Here is a 13946-nt window from a genome sequence, read left to right on the forward strand (position 1 = left end):
CATACTTATAAAGAGGGACACTTACTTGTCAATCACATCGCGATTACGGGCAGTATGGGGTTCACGCCTGAGCCTCAGGATGTGCGCTAGCAGCGCATGTCAGATGTTTCAAGCGTCAACTTCGCGTCTCAATATCTCGGGATGTAATGGGAATATTGCGATGCAATCAACGCCATTGTGATGTGCTTTGTCATGCTATGGATTGCTGAAGAAAAAATATAGGAGGTCCATTTAAAAAAACATAAGTTTGTGTTAAAAAACACATATGCTTTCGTTTTAGAATGTTTCCAAATATGTACATTCATGGGCCCCAGCCCCACATTGATACCGGTGAAAGTAGTTTTCCAAAATCTGTTATTGTTTCAGAGATATTTTGGGTGGACAAGATAGCTGGGACACCCTGTATTTGGCTTGGACAAGTACACGGAAACAGCACGAGAGATGCATGCTTGAACACAAACGCTGATGCTAGCTAAGCGTGCCGGTTACGCCCTTGTCTGACCACGAACGGCATGTGTGCAATATCCTCAATATATTTAAAGTGTCATTTGTGATCGTAACAGCGTTCTGTGTAGTTGTGAGTGTACCATCTTGGAATTAAGTGAGTCCCCCCCCCCCCCCCCCCCGCGCATGGGCGTGTGTGTTGTTCTTAGCATAAGTTAGTTTAAGTAGTGTTTAAGTCTAGGGACCGATGACCTCAGCAGTTTGGTCCATTAGGAATTCACACACAGTTGAACAATTAAATGAGTTCGAGCTTAGGCATATTGTTGTTGCTCGTATGACGGATGCTTCTTCAGATAAGGTAGCCGAAGTGTTTGGTGTTTCAGGAGGCATCCTATCGAAGATTTGTATCGCATACAGGGGAAGCGGAAAAACATCAACCGCTCAGTCACAACACGGACGAAACTATCAGTTAAGTGATCGTGACGGACGATCACTGAAAAGAATTGTGACGAAAAATAAGAGAACGACAGCTGAAAAGGTCACTGCAGAACTCAATGTCGCACTCGCGAACAGTGGCAGCACCAAAGGGAGCATCATAAGCAGGAAATTGCTCAGCGAGTTGGAACTCCAATCTTACTCATTAGTGATGCAAATGGCCGAAATGGAAAGATTTGGTTCAGAAGGTATAAAACTATACTGAGGGATAAGGGAAGGAAGTATTTTCGTCGGATAAGTCTTGTTTCGCACTGTTTACAACTCCTGGCCGAGTTTACGACCCAACAGTGAAACATAGCGGGAGTTCGTTGATGATTTGAGCAGCCGTGTCGTTACACGCGCCCATGTTTACTCCCAAAGGCCGCATTACTGCCAAGGATTGTGTGATCGCTTTGGCTGATGAGGTCTTCCGCATAGTGCAGTGTTTGTTCCCCAGTAGTGATACTGTATTCCAAGGCGACGAGGTCCCGATTACACAGCTCGCATCGTGGAGGACTAGTTTTGCGAACACAAGGATGAACTGTCGCATCTCCTCTGCACACCGCAGTCTCCAGAATTCAGAATTAATGAGCCTTTGTGGTCTACTGTAGAGATAAGGGTACGTCATCGGTATCCATCCCCCTCATCGTTACCTGAACTTGCCACTAGCTCGCAGGAAAAATTGAATAAAATTCCCCGTATTTACCCATTGGGAGATGACTGTAAGCTGTTAGCGAATGGCAAAAGTTTTCCTATGTCACATTAGGCGCGGTAATGTGTTGTGCTGTTTCGCGTTTCCATATTTTTGTCCATCCTCTATATATTGAAAACTTTAGAGGTTCTATTAGGCTCGGTTGGGGTAGACTCGGTGTTTCTTCAATTTCGGTGGAACAACCGCCGTCCAGCACAGTGTACTGGCCTTTCTTGATCAAATATTCATCAGTGAATCATATTTCCGTAAAGACGCGCAGTATACACTTTGCAAGCCACTTTGAAGTGCATAGCATAGGACACATCCCATTGTACCAGCTCATTCGCACACAGAGCACGGGAGGAATGGTTGGTTAAACGTCTCCGTCCGCGCTGTAACTTAATCTTGTCAGCGTGATACCTACGGTAGCGATACGTAGGGGGTTACAACGCACTTCTAGATTAATCCATTAAATTTGGGGCATGCAGCCGCGCAAATAAAATTTCTTCTACTGATATTTCGGCCGCGTATCGTCCGGCCATCTTCAGAGCGAGTCACAAGACTGACGACAAGTTTTTTTTGTATTTTTTTTTTCTTTATTGAATTTCAACTTGTCGTCAGTCTTGTGACTCGCTCTGAAGATGGCCGGACGATACGCGGCCGAAATATCAGAAGAAGAAATTTTATTTGCGCGGCTGCATGCCCGAAATTTAATGGATTATTCATTACGCCGCGAGAAGTTGAAAATGCACACACTTCTAGATTCCTCACTGAAAGGTGGTTCGCCGAATTTTATTAAGCAAGCCTTCACGGGATAATTTGCTTCTGTCTTGCGTCTACCAGTTCAAGTTTACCATTCGTGCTGGTCTCTGTCATTTACGTTCAACAACCTTTCTTCGTCCTACTTCCTTTGTGTTGCTTTTTTTCAGACAGTACGTCACCATACGTAACTACCTCATTTCCGAAAAGCCTGAGGTTACTACTAATATTTTTTGGAAGATAGGTAACATTGTGTGGGTGACAGATTAACGTACAATATGAACAGCAAGGGTCCCAGCTCACTTCTCTGGGGCACACCAGAACTTGTCAAAAATTTTTCATAGTCGCAAAAAGATATGAAATTAAACTTGCTTATTATCGATCTGAAATACATCTACATCTACATCTACATTTATACTCCGCAAGCCACCCAACGGTGTGTGGCGGAGGGCACTTTACGTGCCACTGTCATTATCTCCCTTTCCTGTTCCAGTCGCGTATGGTTCGCGGGAAGAACGACTGTCTGAAAGCCTCTGTGCGCGCTCTAATCTCTCTAATTTTACATTCGTGATCTCCTCGGGAGGTATAAGTAGGGGGAAGCAATATATTCGATACCTCATCCAGAAACGCACCCTCTCGAAACCTGGCGAGCAAGCTACACCGCGATGCAGAGCGCCTCTCTTGCAGAGTCTGCCACTTGAGTTTGTTAAACATCTCCGTAACGCTATCACGGTTACCAAATAACCCTGTGACGAAACGCGCCGCTCTTCTTTGGATCTTCTCTATCTCCTCCGTCAACCCGATCTGGTACGGATCCCACACTGATGAGCAATACTCAAGTATAGGTCGAACGAGTGTTTTGTAAGCCACCTCCTTTGTTGATGGACTACATTTTCTAAGGACTCTCCCAATGAATCTCAACCTGGTACCCGCCTTACCAACAATTAATTTTATATGATCATTCCACTTCAAATCGTTCCGCACGCATACTCCCAGATATTTTACAGAAGTAACTGCTACCAGTGTTTGTTCCGCTATCATATAATCATACAATAAAGGATCCTTCCTTCTATGTATTCGCAATACATTACATTTTTCTATGTTAAGGGTCAGTTGCCACTCCCTGCACCAAGTGCCTATCCGCTGCAGATCTTCCTGCATTTCGCTACAATTTTCTAATGCTGCAACTTCTCTGTATACTACAGCATCATCCGCGAAAAGCCGCATGGAACTTCCGACACTATCTACTACGTCATTTATATATATTGTGAAAAGCAATGGTCCCATAACACTCCCCTGTGGCACGCCAGAGGTTACTTTAACGTCTGTAGATGTCTCTCCATTGAGAACAACATGCTGTGTTCTGTTTGCTAAAAACTCTTCAATCCAGCCACACAGCTGGTCTGATATTCCGTAGGCTCTTACTTTGTTTATCAGGCGACAGTGCGGAACTGTATCGAACGCCTTCCGGAAGTCAAGGAAAATGGCATCTACCTGGGAGCCTGTATCTAATATTTTCTGGGTCTCATGAACAAATAAAGCGAGTTGGGTTTCACACGATCGCTGTTTCCGGAATCCATGTTGATTCCTACATAGTAGATTCTGAGTTTCCAAAAACGACATGATACTCGAGCAAAAGACATGTTCTAAAATTCTACAACAGATCGACGTCAGAGAGATAGGTCTATAGTTTTGCGCATCTGCTCGACGACCCTTCTTGAAGACTGGGACTACCTGTGCTCTTTTCCAATCATTTGGAACCTTCCGTTCCTCTAGAGACTTGCGGTACACGGCTGTTAGAAGGGGGGCAAGTTCTTTCGCGTACTCTGTGTAGAATCGAATTGGTATCCCGTCAGGTCCAGTGGACTTTCCTCTGTTGAGTGATTCCAGTTGCTTTTCTATTCCTTGGACACTTATTTCAATGTCAGCCATTTTTTCGTTGGTGCGAGGATTTAGAGAAGGAACTGCAGTGCGGTCTTCCTCTGTGAAACAGCTTTGGAAAAAGGTGTTTAGTATTTCAGCTTTACGCTTGTCATCCTCTGTTTCAATGCCATCATCATCCCGGAGTGTCTGGACATGATGTTTCGAGCCACTTACTGATTTAACGTAAGACCAGAACTTCCTAGGATTTTCTGTCAAGTCGGTACCTAGTATTTTACTTTCGAATTCACTGAACGCTTCACGCATAGCCCTCCTTACGCTAACTTTGACATCATTTAGCTTCTGTTTGTCTGAGAGGTTTTGGCTGCGTTTAAACTTGGAGTGAAGCTCTCTTTGCTTTCGCAGTAGTTTCCTAACTTTGTTGTTGTACCACGGTGGGTTTTTCCCGTCCCTCACAGTTTTGCTCGGCACGTACCTGTCTAAAACGCATTTTACGATTGCCTTGAACTTTTTCCATAAACACTCAACATTGTCAGTGTCTGAACAGAAATTTTCGTTTTGATCTGTTAGGTAGTCTGAAATCTGCCTTCTATTACTCTTGCTAAACAGATAAACCTTCCTCCCTTTTTTTATATTCCTATTAACTTCCATATTCAGGGATGCTGCAACGGCCTTATGATCACTGATTCCCTGTTCTGCTCTTACAGAGTCGAAAAGTTCGGGTCTGTTTGTTATCAGTAGGTCCAAGATGTTATCTCCACGAGTCGGTTCTCTGTTTAATTGCTCGAGGTAATTTTCGGATAGTGCACTCAGTATAATGTCACTCGATGCTCTGTCCCTACCACCCGTCCTAAACATCTGAGTGTCCCAGTCTATATCTGGTAAATTGAAATCTCCACCTAAGACCATAACATGCTGAGAAAATTTATGTGAAATGTATTCCAAATTTTCTCTCAGTTGTTCTGCCACTAATGCTGCTGAGTCGGGGGGTCGGTAAAAGGAGCCAATTATTAACCTAGCTCGGTTGTTGAGTGTAACCTCCACCCATAATAATTCACAGGAAATATCCACTTCTACTTCACTACAGGATAAACTACTACTAACAACGACGAACACTCCACCACCGGTTGCATGCAATCTATCCTTTCTAAACACCGTCTGTGCCTTTGTAAAAATTTCGGCAGAATTTATCTCTGGCTTCAGCCAGCTTTCTGTACCTATAATACCAACGCATTTTCGGTAGCGCGTATTGCCAGGTGGGGGTGGGTTGGAGACGACTTTACGCTCACCTTAAAAAAAGCTAAAATAACAAATTTCGTTAATTGTTGTTAACTTATATTAACAAAATCCTTTTTAAAGAATTACTGATGTGTAAGTAGGGTACAGAACTGGAAAATGTCTTTCAGTGCACTTTTTGCAATATCAGTGTATTTCTATAACGTGTAATACCAAGCTGGAGGTGCTTCATGACAAGCCAAAAAAAATGGCAGGGTTACCAATATCCTCTAAGACGCTACAATAGAAGAATGTCAAGAATACTGAATGCTAGCTTCCTGGATCACTTCTGCCCTTCTTGTAAATGGGTGTGACGTGTGCTTTCTTCCAATTATTGGGCACCGACTCTCGTTCGTGTGATCTACGACGGATTGTAATTAACAAGGGTGCCATCTCAGCCGCAGATTCAGTAATGAATCTGATACAAATTCCATCGTTCCCTGGAGCTTTACTGAATTTCAATGATTTCAGCTGTTTCTCGACGCCTTTGACACTAACATTTACTTCACTAATCTCTGCATTGGTACGAGGATTAAAGTGGGCGACTCTCTTGGGTTTTCCTTTGTAAAGTAACATTTGAGTGTGGAGTTAAGCATTTCATATCTTGCTTTGCTGCCTTCAGTTTCACTTTCTAGCTCATACGCGAGTGACTGAACACGAAATGTGGTGCCACTAACACACTTTAGATACACCAGAATTTCTTTGGGTTATGTGAAAGATCATTTGGCAATATTCTGCTAAAATAGTCATTGAACGCATCACGCACTACTGTCTTGACAGCCAAACACGTTACATTCAGCATCTCTCTATGTATAGCCCTGCGCTTTGTTTTACACCTATTAAGCAATAATCTCTGTTTCTTCAGAAGTTTCTTTACAGTGACTGCATACCATGGAGGCTCCCTCCATTATGGAGTATTCTACTGGATACATGTCGATCCAGCGCTCGATCCACTATTCTTTTAAATGTGATCCATAGTTGCTCTACATGATCCTATTGTGTGCTAGAAGTAAAGTTCCTCGTTGAGACATGGCACAACCGCTTTTTTTATTTAGCATGTTGAACATATATATCTATCTACCATTTGTAGTTATCCTTTCTACGAGGCTTTGAGAACTAAGATCTGGTGGCCAATATGTAACTGCTGGTAGGCTTGAATGAAGTTACACGCTTACAGCGCTGTCTGCCAACTCTTTTGGTGGCTACTGCAGTGTTGGTTTGATTCACTAGTCGCTTGGCAGTCGGTGAGGGCAGATAGCAATGACTCAGACAATCGCAGATCCCGCCAGTTGTGAAGAGTGAAGTGTGATTAGATTTTTGCTGGCAAAAGGATCTTCACCTGCTGAAATCCATCGTAATACCTAGTGTATGGACCTGAAATAATGGGTGACAAAAAATTTGAAAAAGATGTCGAGAATTCCAAAATGGTCGCACAAATATTCGCGATGAACAACGGAGTGGCAGGCCTGGTATTCGGACCGACGACATCGTTGACCAAGTGAAACAAAAACTTCGAAGTGATCGGCAATCGACGACTGTGGTCTCGCTAATGAATTCCAAAATGTCGCTCGAACCTCGATTTATAGGATTGTCAATGAATAGCTTGGATATCACAAATTGTGTGGGAGCTGGATTCCAAAAATATTAACTGATCGGCACAAAGAACAAAGAAAGTGTAGTACACGACAGTTTTTGGAGGGCTATAGACAAGATGGAGATGATTTGTTTTCATTGTTAAAGGCGACGAGACGTGCATATCATACACCAACGCAGCATCTAAACATCAGTCAATGCAGTGCGGCCAGTCAAGTTCACCCAAACCAAAAAAGTTTAAGCAATCTTCATTCTCGAATTGAAACACTATGGCTGCCGTTTTTTGGCACGAAAAAGGCGGCCGGCCGGAATGGCCAGGCGGTTCTAGGCAGTACAGTCTGGAACCGCGCGACCGCTACGGTCGCAGGTTCGAATCCTGCCTCGGGCTTGGATATGTGTGATGTCCTTAGTGTGGTGTCACCGCCAGACACCACACTTGCTACGTGGTAGCCTTTAAATCGGCCGCAGTCCGTTAGTATACGTCGGACCCGCGTGTCGCCACTATCAGTGATTGCAGACCGAGCGCCGCCACACGGCATGTCTAGAGAGACTTCCTAGCACTCGCCCCAGTTGTACAGCCGACTTTGCTAGCGATGGTTCACTGACAAATTACGCTCTCATTTGCCGGGACAATAGTTAGCATAGCCTTCAGCTACGTCATTTGCTACGACCTAGCAAGGCACCGTTATCATTTGCTATTTCTCTTGTGATGCATGTACCGATAGACCGATGTTCACCAATTATGGATTAAAGTATTCCAGAAGCTACGTACCTTGTTTGCTAGTATAATTACTTTACCTGTTCCAGACCTCACGCCAGCCTGCGTGAGCTTAAACGCGTGCCTTTCGGTTTCCTCCTAGTGGCTTGGCTGTCTTGCCAAGTCACAACACTTAGGTTAGTTAGGTTTAAGTAGTTCTAAGTTGTAGGAGACTGATGACCTCAGAAGTTAAGTCCCATAGTGCTCAGAGCCATTTGAACAAAAAAATCGTCCTTTTGATGATTTCATTGACAGTGGTTCAACAATTACAGCTGATGTATGCTGTGAAACGCTAACCAACGTGACATGTGCGACCCAAAATCGACGCCGCGGTAAACTGTCAAACCCACGTCCGGCCATCCAGATTTAGGTTTTCCATTACTTCCCCATATCGCTCCAGGCAAATGCTGGGATGGTTCCTTTGAAAGGGCACTGCCAATTTCTTTCCCCACACTTGGCACCATCCGCGCTCGTGCTCGGCCTCCAATGACATCGATATCCAGAGGATGCTAAACCCAACCATCCCTCTTTTTCCATTTTTCCCAGAAATCTCACTGCTACCAACTTCGGGTGTTAACGAGCTTCCTGTATCTAGTATTATGTGAGCTGCGTATTGTTTGGTACTCACCGGCGACGTAAGTGATGTCGCGGAAGTCGACGTCGACGGGCGCCTTGGTGGCCAGCGTGTTGAGCGTGGCCATGGTGGGGCGCCGGGGCGCCAGTTCGCGCTCGCTCTCGCTGCCGGCTGCGAGCTGTGCCATGGTGTTGACGCGGTGGCTGGCGGAAGACTGACACAGCTGGCTGGTAAATAAGGCGGGCGCCGCTCCCTCGCGCCCCTCCCCGCTTGCCCCTTCCACGGGCAGCCGGGGAGCCCCGCAGCTGATCCCCGCGTCACCAGCCTCCGCTACGTGCGCCTCACCTCGCTCTGTCGTCTCGGTCGCCACCGTAATGGTCTTCCGACTTCAGGGTGGCGGCAACACAGCTCGTCGGCCCATCACGTTACGAGGTCGCACGCAACGCCGTCTGCACATACATAAAGTCGACATTAATAATATACCCATTTTTCTGCTTGCTGATCTCCCCGGCTGTGGACTACATTATTTCTTATAAATATAGCGACAAGACGCTTTTCTACACTACTGGCCATTAAAATTGCTACACCACGAAGCTGACGTTCTACAGACGCGAGATTTAACAGACAGGAAGAAGATGCTGTCAGCAGGTTTTCAGAGCATTCACACAGCGTTAGCGCCGGTGGCGACACCTACAACGTGCTGGCATGAGAAAAGTTTCCAACCGACTTCTCTTTCACAAACAGCAGTTGACCAGCGTTGCCTGGTGAAACGTTGTTGAGATGCCTCGTGTAAGGAGGAGAAATGCGTACCATCACGTTTCCGACTTTGATAAAGGTCGGATTGTAGCCTATCGCGATTGCGGTTTATCGTATCGCGACATTGCTGCTCGCGTTGGTGGAAATCCAATGACTGTTAGCAGAATATGGAATAGGTGGGTTCAGGAGGGTAATACGGAACGCCGTGCTGGATCCCAACGGCTTCGTATCACTGGCAGTCGAGATGACAGGCATCTTATGCGCATGCCTGAAACGGATCGTGCAGCCACGTCTCGATACCTGAGTCAACAGTTGGGGACGTTTGCAAGACAACAACCATCTGCACGAACAATTCGACGACGTTTGCAGCAGCATGGACTATCAGCTCGGAGGCCGTGGCTGCGGTTACCCTTGACGCTCCATCACAGACAGGAGCGCCTGCGATGGTGTACTCAACGACGAACCTGCGTGCACGAATGGCAAAACATCATTTTTTCGGATGAATCCAGGTTCTGTTTACAGCATCATGATGGTCACATCCGTGTTTGGCGACATCGCGGTGAACGCACATTGGAAGCGTGTATTCGTCATCACCATACTGGCGTATCACCCAGCGTGATGGTATGGGGTGCCGTTGGTCACACGTGTCGGTCACCTCTTGTTCGCACTGACGACACTTTGAACAATGGACGCTACATTTCAGATGTGTTACGAGCCGTGGCTCTACACTTCATTCGAGCCCTGCGAAACCCTACATTTCAGCAGGATAATGCACTACCGCTAGTGGCATGTCCTGTACGGACATTTCTGGATACAAAAAATGTTCGACTGCTGCTCTGGCCAGCACATTCTCCAGATCTCTCACCAATTAAAACGTCTGGTCAATGGTGGCCGAGCAACTCGCTCGTCACAATACCCCAGTCACTACTCTCGATGAACTGTGGTATCGTGTTGAAGCTCCATGGGCAGCTGTACCTACATGCCATTCAAGCTCTGTTTGACTCAATGCCCAGGCGTGTCAAGACCGTTATTACGGTAAGAGGAAGTTGCCTTGGGTACTGATTTCTCAGGATCTATCCACCCAAATTGCGTGAAAATGTAATCACATGTCAGTTCTAGTATATTTGTCCAATGAATACCCGTTTATCATCTGCATTTCTTCTTGGTGTAGCAATTTGAATGGCTAGTAGTGTATATGCTTTTATTCAAGCCAATACGCATTTAGAGCTGTCACCCATCTTCAATTAACGTCGGCGGCGGGGGAAGGGGGCAGAATCGGGGGGGGGGGGGGAGTCAAAACGTTAAGGGACTTTTGAAATTTTTCGCCGTAGGGTTTGGTAACACTGCTAGTATCCAGTGCCAAAGAATTGTCGTTTGCGACAGTTTTGTACATGTTACACTCATTCCCACGTTATAGCAGACAGTGAAACGTGGCAGCTCCATTGTCGATCTGCACCAAGGAGGAAATGAGGGCAGTGAAACGCTTCCCGTTTGCGATGGGTGTTAAACCTGCGGAAATTGTTCGTCGAATGCAAGCACAGAGGTATCTCTTTAATCAGCGTTGTGGGTAAAATCTTCTCAGGTATTGTTGTAAGGAATGTGCGAGTATTAGTTGAGGACAAATTGGATGAAAATCGGTGTGGGTTTAGGCCTCTTAGAGGTTGTCAGGACCAGATGTTTAGCTTACGGCAAATAATGGAGAAGTGTTATGAGTGGAACAGGGAATTGTATCCTAGGAGGAAGTTATTGTCTGTTCTGCCAGATTATGGAATAGGAGGCAAACTTTTGCAAGCAATTAAAGGTCTTTACATAGATAGTCGGGCAGCAGTTAGAGTTGGTAAATTGAGTTCATGGTTCAGAGTAGTTTCAAGGTTAAGACAAGGCTGCAACCTGTCTCCACTGTTGTTCATATTATTTATGGATCATGTGTTGAAAACAATAGACTGGCTGGGTAAGATTAAGATATGTGAACATAAAATAAGCAGTCTCGCATATGCGGATGACTTAGTGTAAGTAGGCTGTTTAGGTTTTTATGTTGGTAACGCCACGTAGCGCTCTATATGAAAATCACTGACTGTGCTGTGTGAAGGCTGTGGTTGGTTTGCATTGTTGGAGTATATGCTAATGTAGTGTTGGGCAGTTGGCTGTTAACAGCGCGTAGCGTTGCGCAGTTGGAGGTGAGCCGCCAGCAGTGGTGGATGTGGGGAGAGAAATGGTGGAGTTTTGAGAGCGGATGATCTGGACGTGTGTCCATCAGAGACAGTAAATTTGTAAGACTGGATGTCATGAACTGCTATATATATTATGACTTTAGAACACTATTAAGGTAAATACATTGTTTGTTCTCTATCAAAATCTTTCATTTGCTAACTATGCCTATCAGTAGTTAGTGCCTTCAATAGTTTGAATCTTTTATTTAGCTGGCAATAGTGGCGCTCGCTGTATTGCAGTAGTTCGAGTAACGAAGATTTTTGTGAGGTAAGTGATTTGTGAAAGGTATAGGTTAATGTTAGTCAGGGCCTTTCTTTTGTAGGGATTATTGAAAGTCAGATTGCGTTGCGCTAAAAATATTGTGTGTAAAAAGCGAAATGTCTCAGTACGTTCAGTTCTGCTCATCTGATTGAAAATCAAATAATGTAAGAGGTTTATCAGCACAATAATTCATTAATTTTTTCCTAGGGGACGTTTCATTAGTTGTGATGGCAGATTCGATTGAAAGTTTGCAAAGTAATATTTCAGAGCTAGATCAGAAATGTAAGGACTATGAAGATTAGCAGCTCCAAAACGAAAGTAATGTCAGTGGGAAAGAGATATAAACGGATTGAGTACCAAATAGGAGGAACAAAGTTAGAACAGGTGGACGATTTCAAGTACTTAGGATGCATATTCTCACAGGATGGCAACATAGTGAAAGAACTGGAAGCGAGGTGTAGAAAAGCTAATGCAGCGAGCGCTCAGCTACGATCTACTCTCTTCTGCAAGAAGGAAGTCAGTACCAAGACGAAGTTATCAGTGCACCGTTCAATCTATCGACCAACTTTGTTGTGTGGGAGCGAAAGCTGGGTGGATTCAGGTTACCTTATCAATAAGGTTGAGGTTACAGATATGAAAGTAGCTAGGACGATTGCAGGTACTAGTAGATGAGGACAATGGCAGGAGGGTGTCCATAATGAGGAAATCAAAGAAAAACTGGGAATGAACTCCATAGATGTAGCAGTCAGGGCGAACAGGCTTAGATGGTGGGGTCATGTTACACGCATGGGAGAAGCAAGGTTACCCAAGAGACTCATGGTTTCAGCAGTAGAGGATAGGAGGAGTCGGGGTAGACCAAGGAGAAGGTGCCGGGATTTGGTTAAGAATGATTTTGAAGTAATAGGCTTAACATCAGAAGAGACACCAATGTTAGCACTGAATAGGGCATCATGAAGGAAAATTTTATAAGGGGGACTAGGCTGCAGACTGAACGCTGAAAGGCATAATCAGTCTTAGATGATGATGACGATGATGATGATGATGATGATGATGATGATGATGATGCAAGCGCAGTATGGTGACAGACAAAGATTTTGACTGTTTTGTTTTCGAGATGTACGCTGAGGAGAGAGCTTTGCTGGTGACGACTTTTCGTAATTAATCAAAATCGTTATTGTTTTCACAAGAATTATGTTTAATTTGTTAGCAAGGTATTGTACAACCTTCAAAGGGTGTAGAACAGGAAGTCATTGTAGTAAACTCTATGATATTCCAAACTTTTGTTGAGGCGTGTGCATAATGAACGTACGAGCGCAAGTTGCAGACACGTTGTTGACAACATATGGAAGTTTTGATCCTGCCGTGAGCCCTGCTTCGATAGCCTGATGCAAAGGTGACCGCTCACGATAAGCGAGGAATCTGGATTGGAATCACGGTAAGCCACAAATTTTCATTATCATTCCATTATGCAGCTGATGGTTGTCCATACTGGCAATTGCGAATACATCTCATGAACGTAATTTCTTCAAGATAGTGTACAACACTAATTAGTGTCTCCTTCACTGACTGTGACAAATGCGAATCCGCATTCGCACATTTGTAAAACATCTTATTAGCAGTTAGTAGCGTTAACTGCTTCATTCAAATGGCTCTGAGCACTATGGGACTTAACATCTGTGGTCATCAGTCCCTAGAACATAGAAATACTTAAACCTCACTAGCCGAAGGTCATCACACACATCAATGCCCGAGGGAGGATTCGAACCTGCGATCGTAGCAGTCGCGCGATTCCGGACTGAACACCTAGAACCGCTCGGTCACCACGGCTGGCTTAACTGTTTCGTGTGCTATGAATAAATGTACCAATATAACGCCGGGTCCACCTCAAAAGCCTGTGCACATGACTTTTAGATGTATCAAAATTTGCTTGGCTTTAGTCTTTATTGTTGACGAAGTGGGCCTCTGTTCCATTGATGTTTCGACTGAGTGATTCATAAGTGACCGAAGTCTCATCCCCCGTCACTATATTGGTTAGAAAATGATTACCATATTTATTGTAACTTATCAAAAAGTTAGTCAAGCGTACCACCCAGACACTTTTTTTATATGTTTTGGCATCTTACAAGCACACATTTTTCGAAAATTCAGTTTTTCAGAAACCGTTTCTTGAAAACGTGATCTTGAAATTTGTGGAGAGTTCTAAGGAAGATCGGATATTGCAAACTTACGAATTTCCTTTCCGAGTTCTTCAACTGCACGAACCAGTTCTG

The 13946-nt window shown here is 44.7% G+C and overlaps 1 protein-coding gene across 1 annotated transcript in view; it reads right to left on the bottom strand.

Annotated features, from left to right (window-relative positions):
* Nucleotides 1–13946, bottom strand: part of LOC126092415 (ATP-binding cassette subfamily G member 4-like) — a 417403-nt gene that overhangs the window by 301811 nt on the left and 101646 nt on the right. The window contains exon 2 of the mRNA XM_049908002.1: nt 8503–8897. Within this exon, the coding sequence (XP_049763959.1) occupies nt 8503–8635 (133 nt within the window). The 5' untranslated portion in view covers nt 8636–8897. The remainder of the gene's footprint in view (nt 1–8502; nt 8898–13946) is intronic.

The sequence above is a fragment of the Schistocerca cancellata genome, chromosome 7, assembly GCF_023864275.1.
Source record: "Schistocerca cancellata isolate TAMUIC-IGC-003103 chromosome 7, iqSchCanc2.1, whole genome shotgun sequence".
Taxonomy (NCBI): Eukaryota; Metazoa; Arthropoda; class Insecta; order Orthoptera; family Acrididae; genus Schistocerca; species Schistocerca cancellata.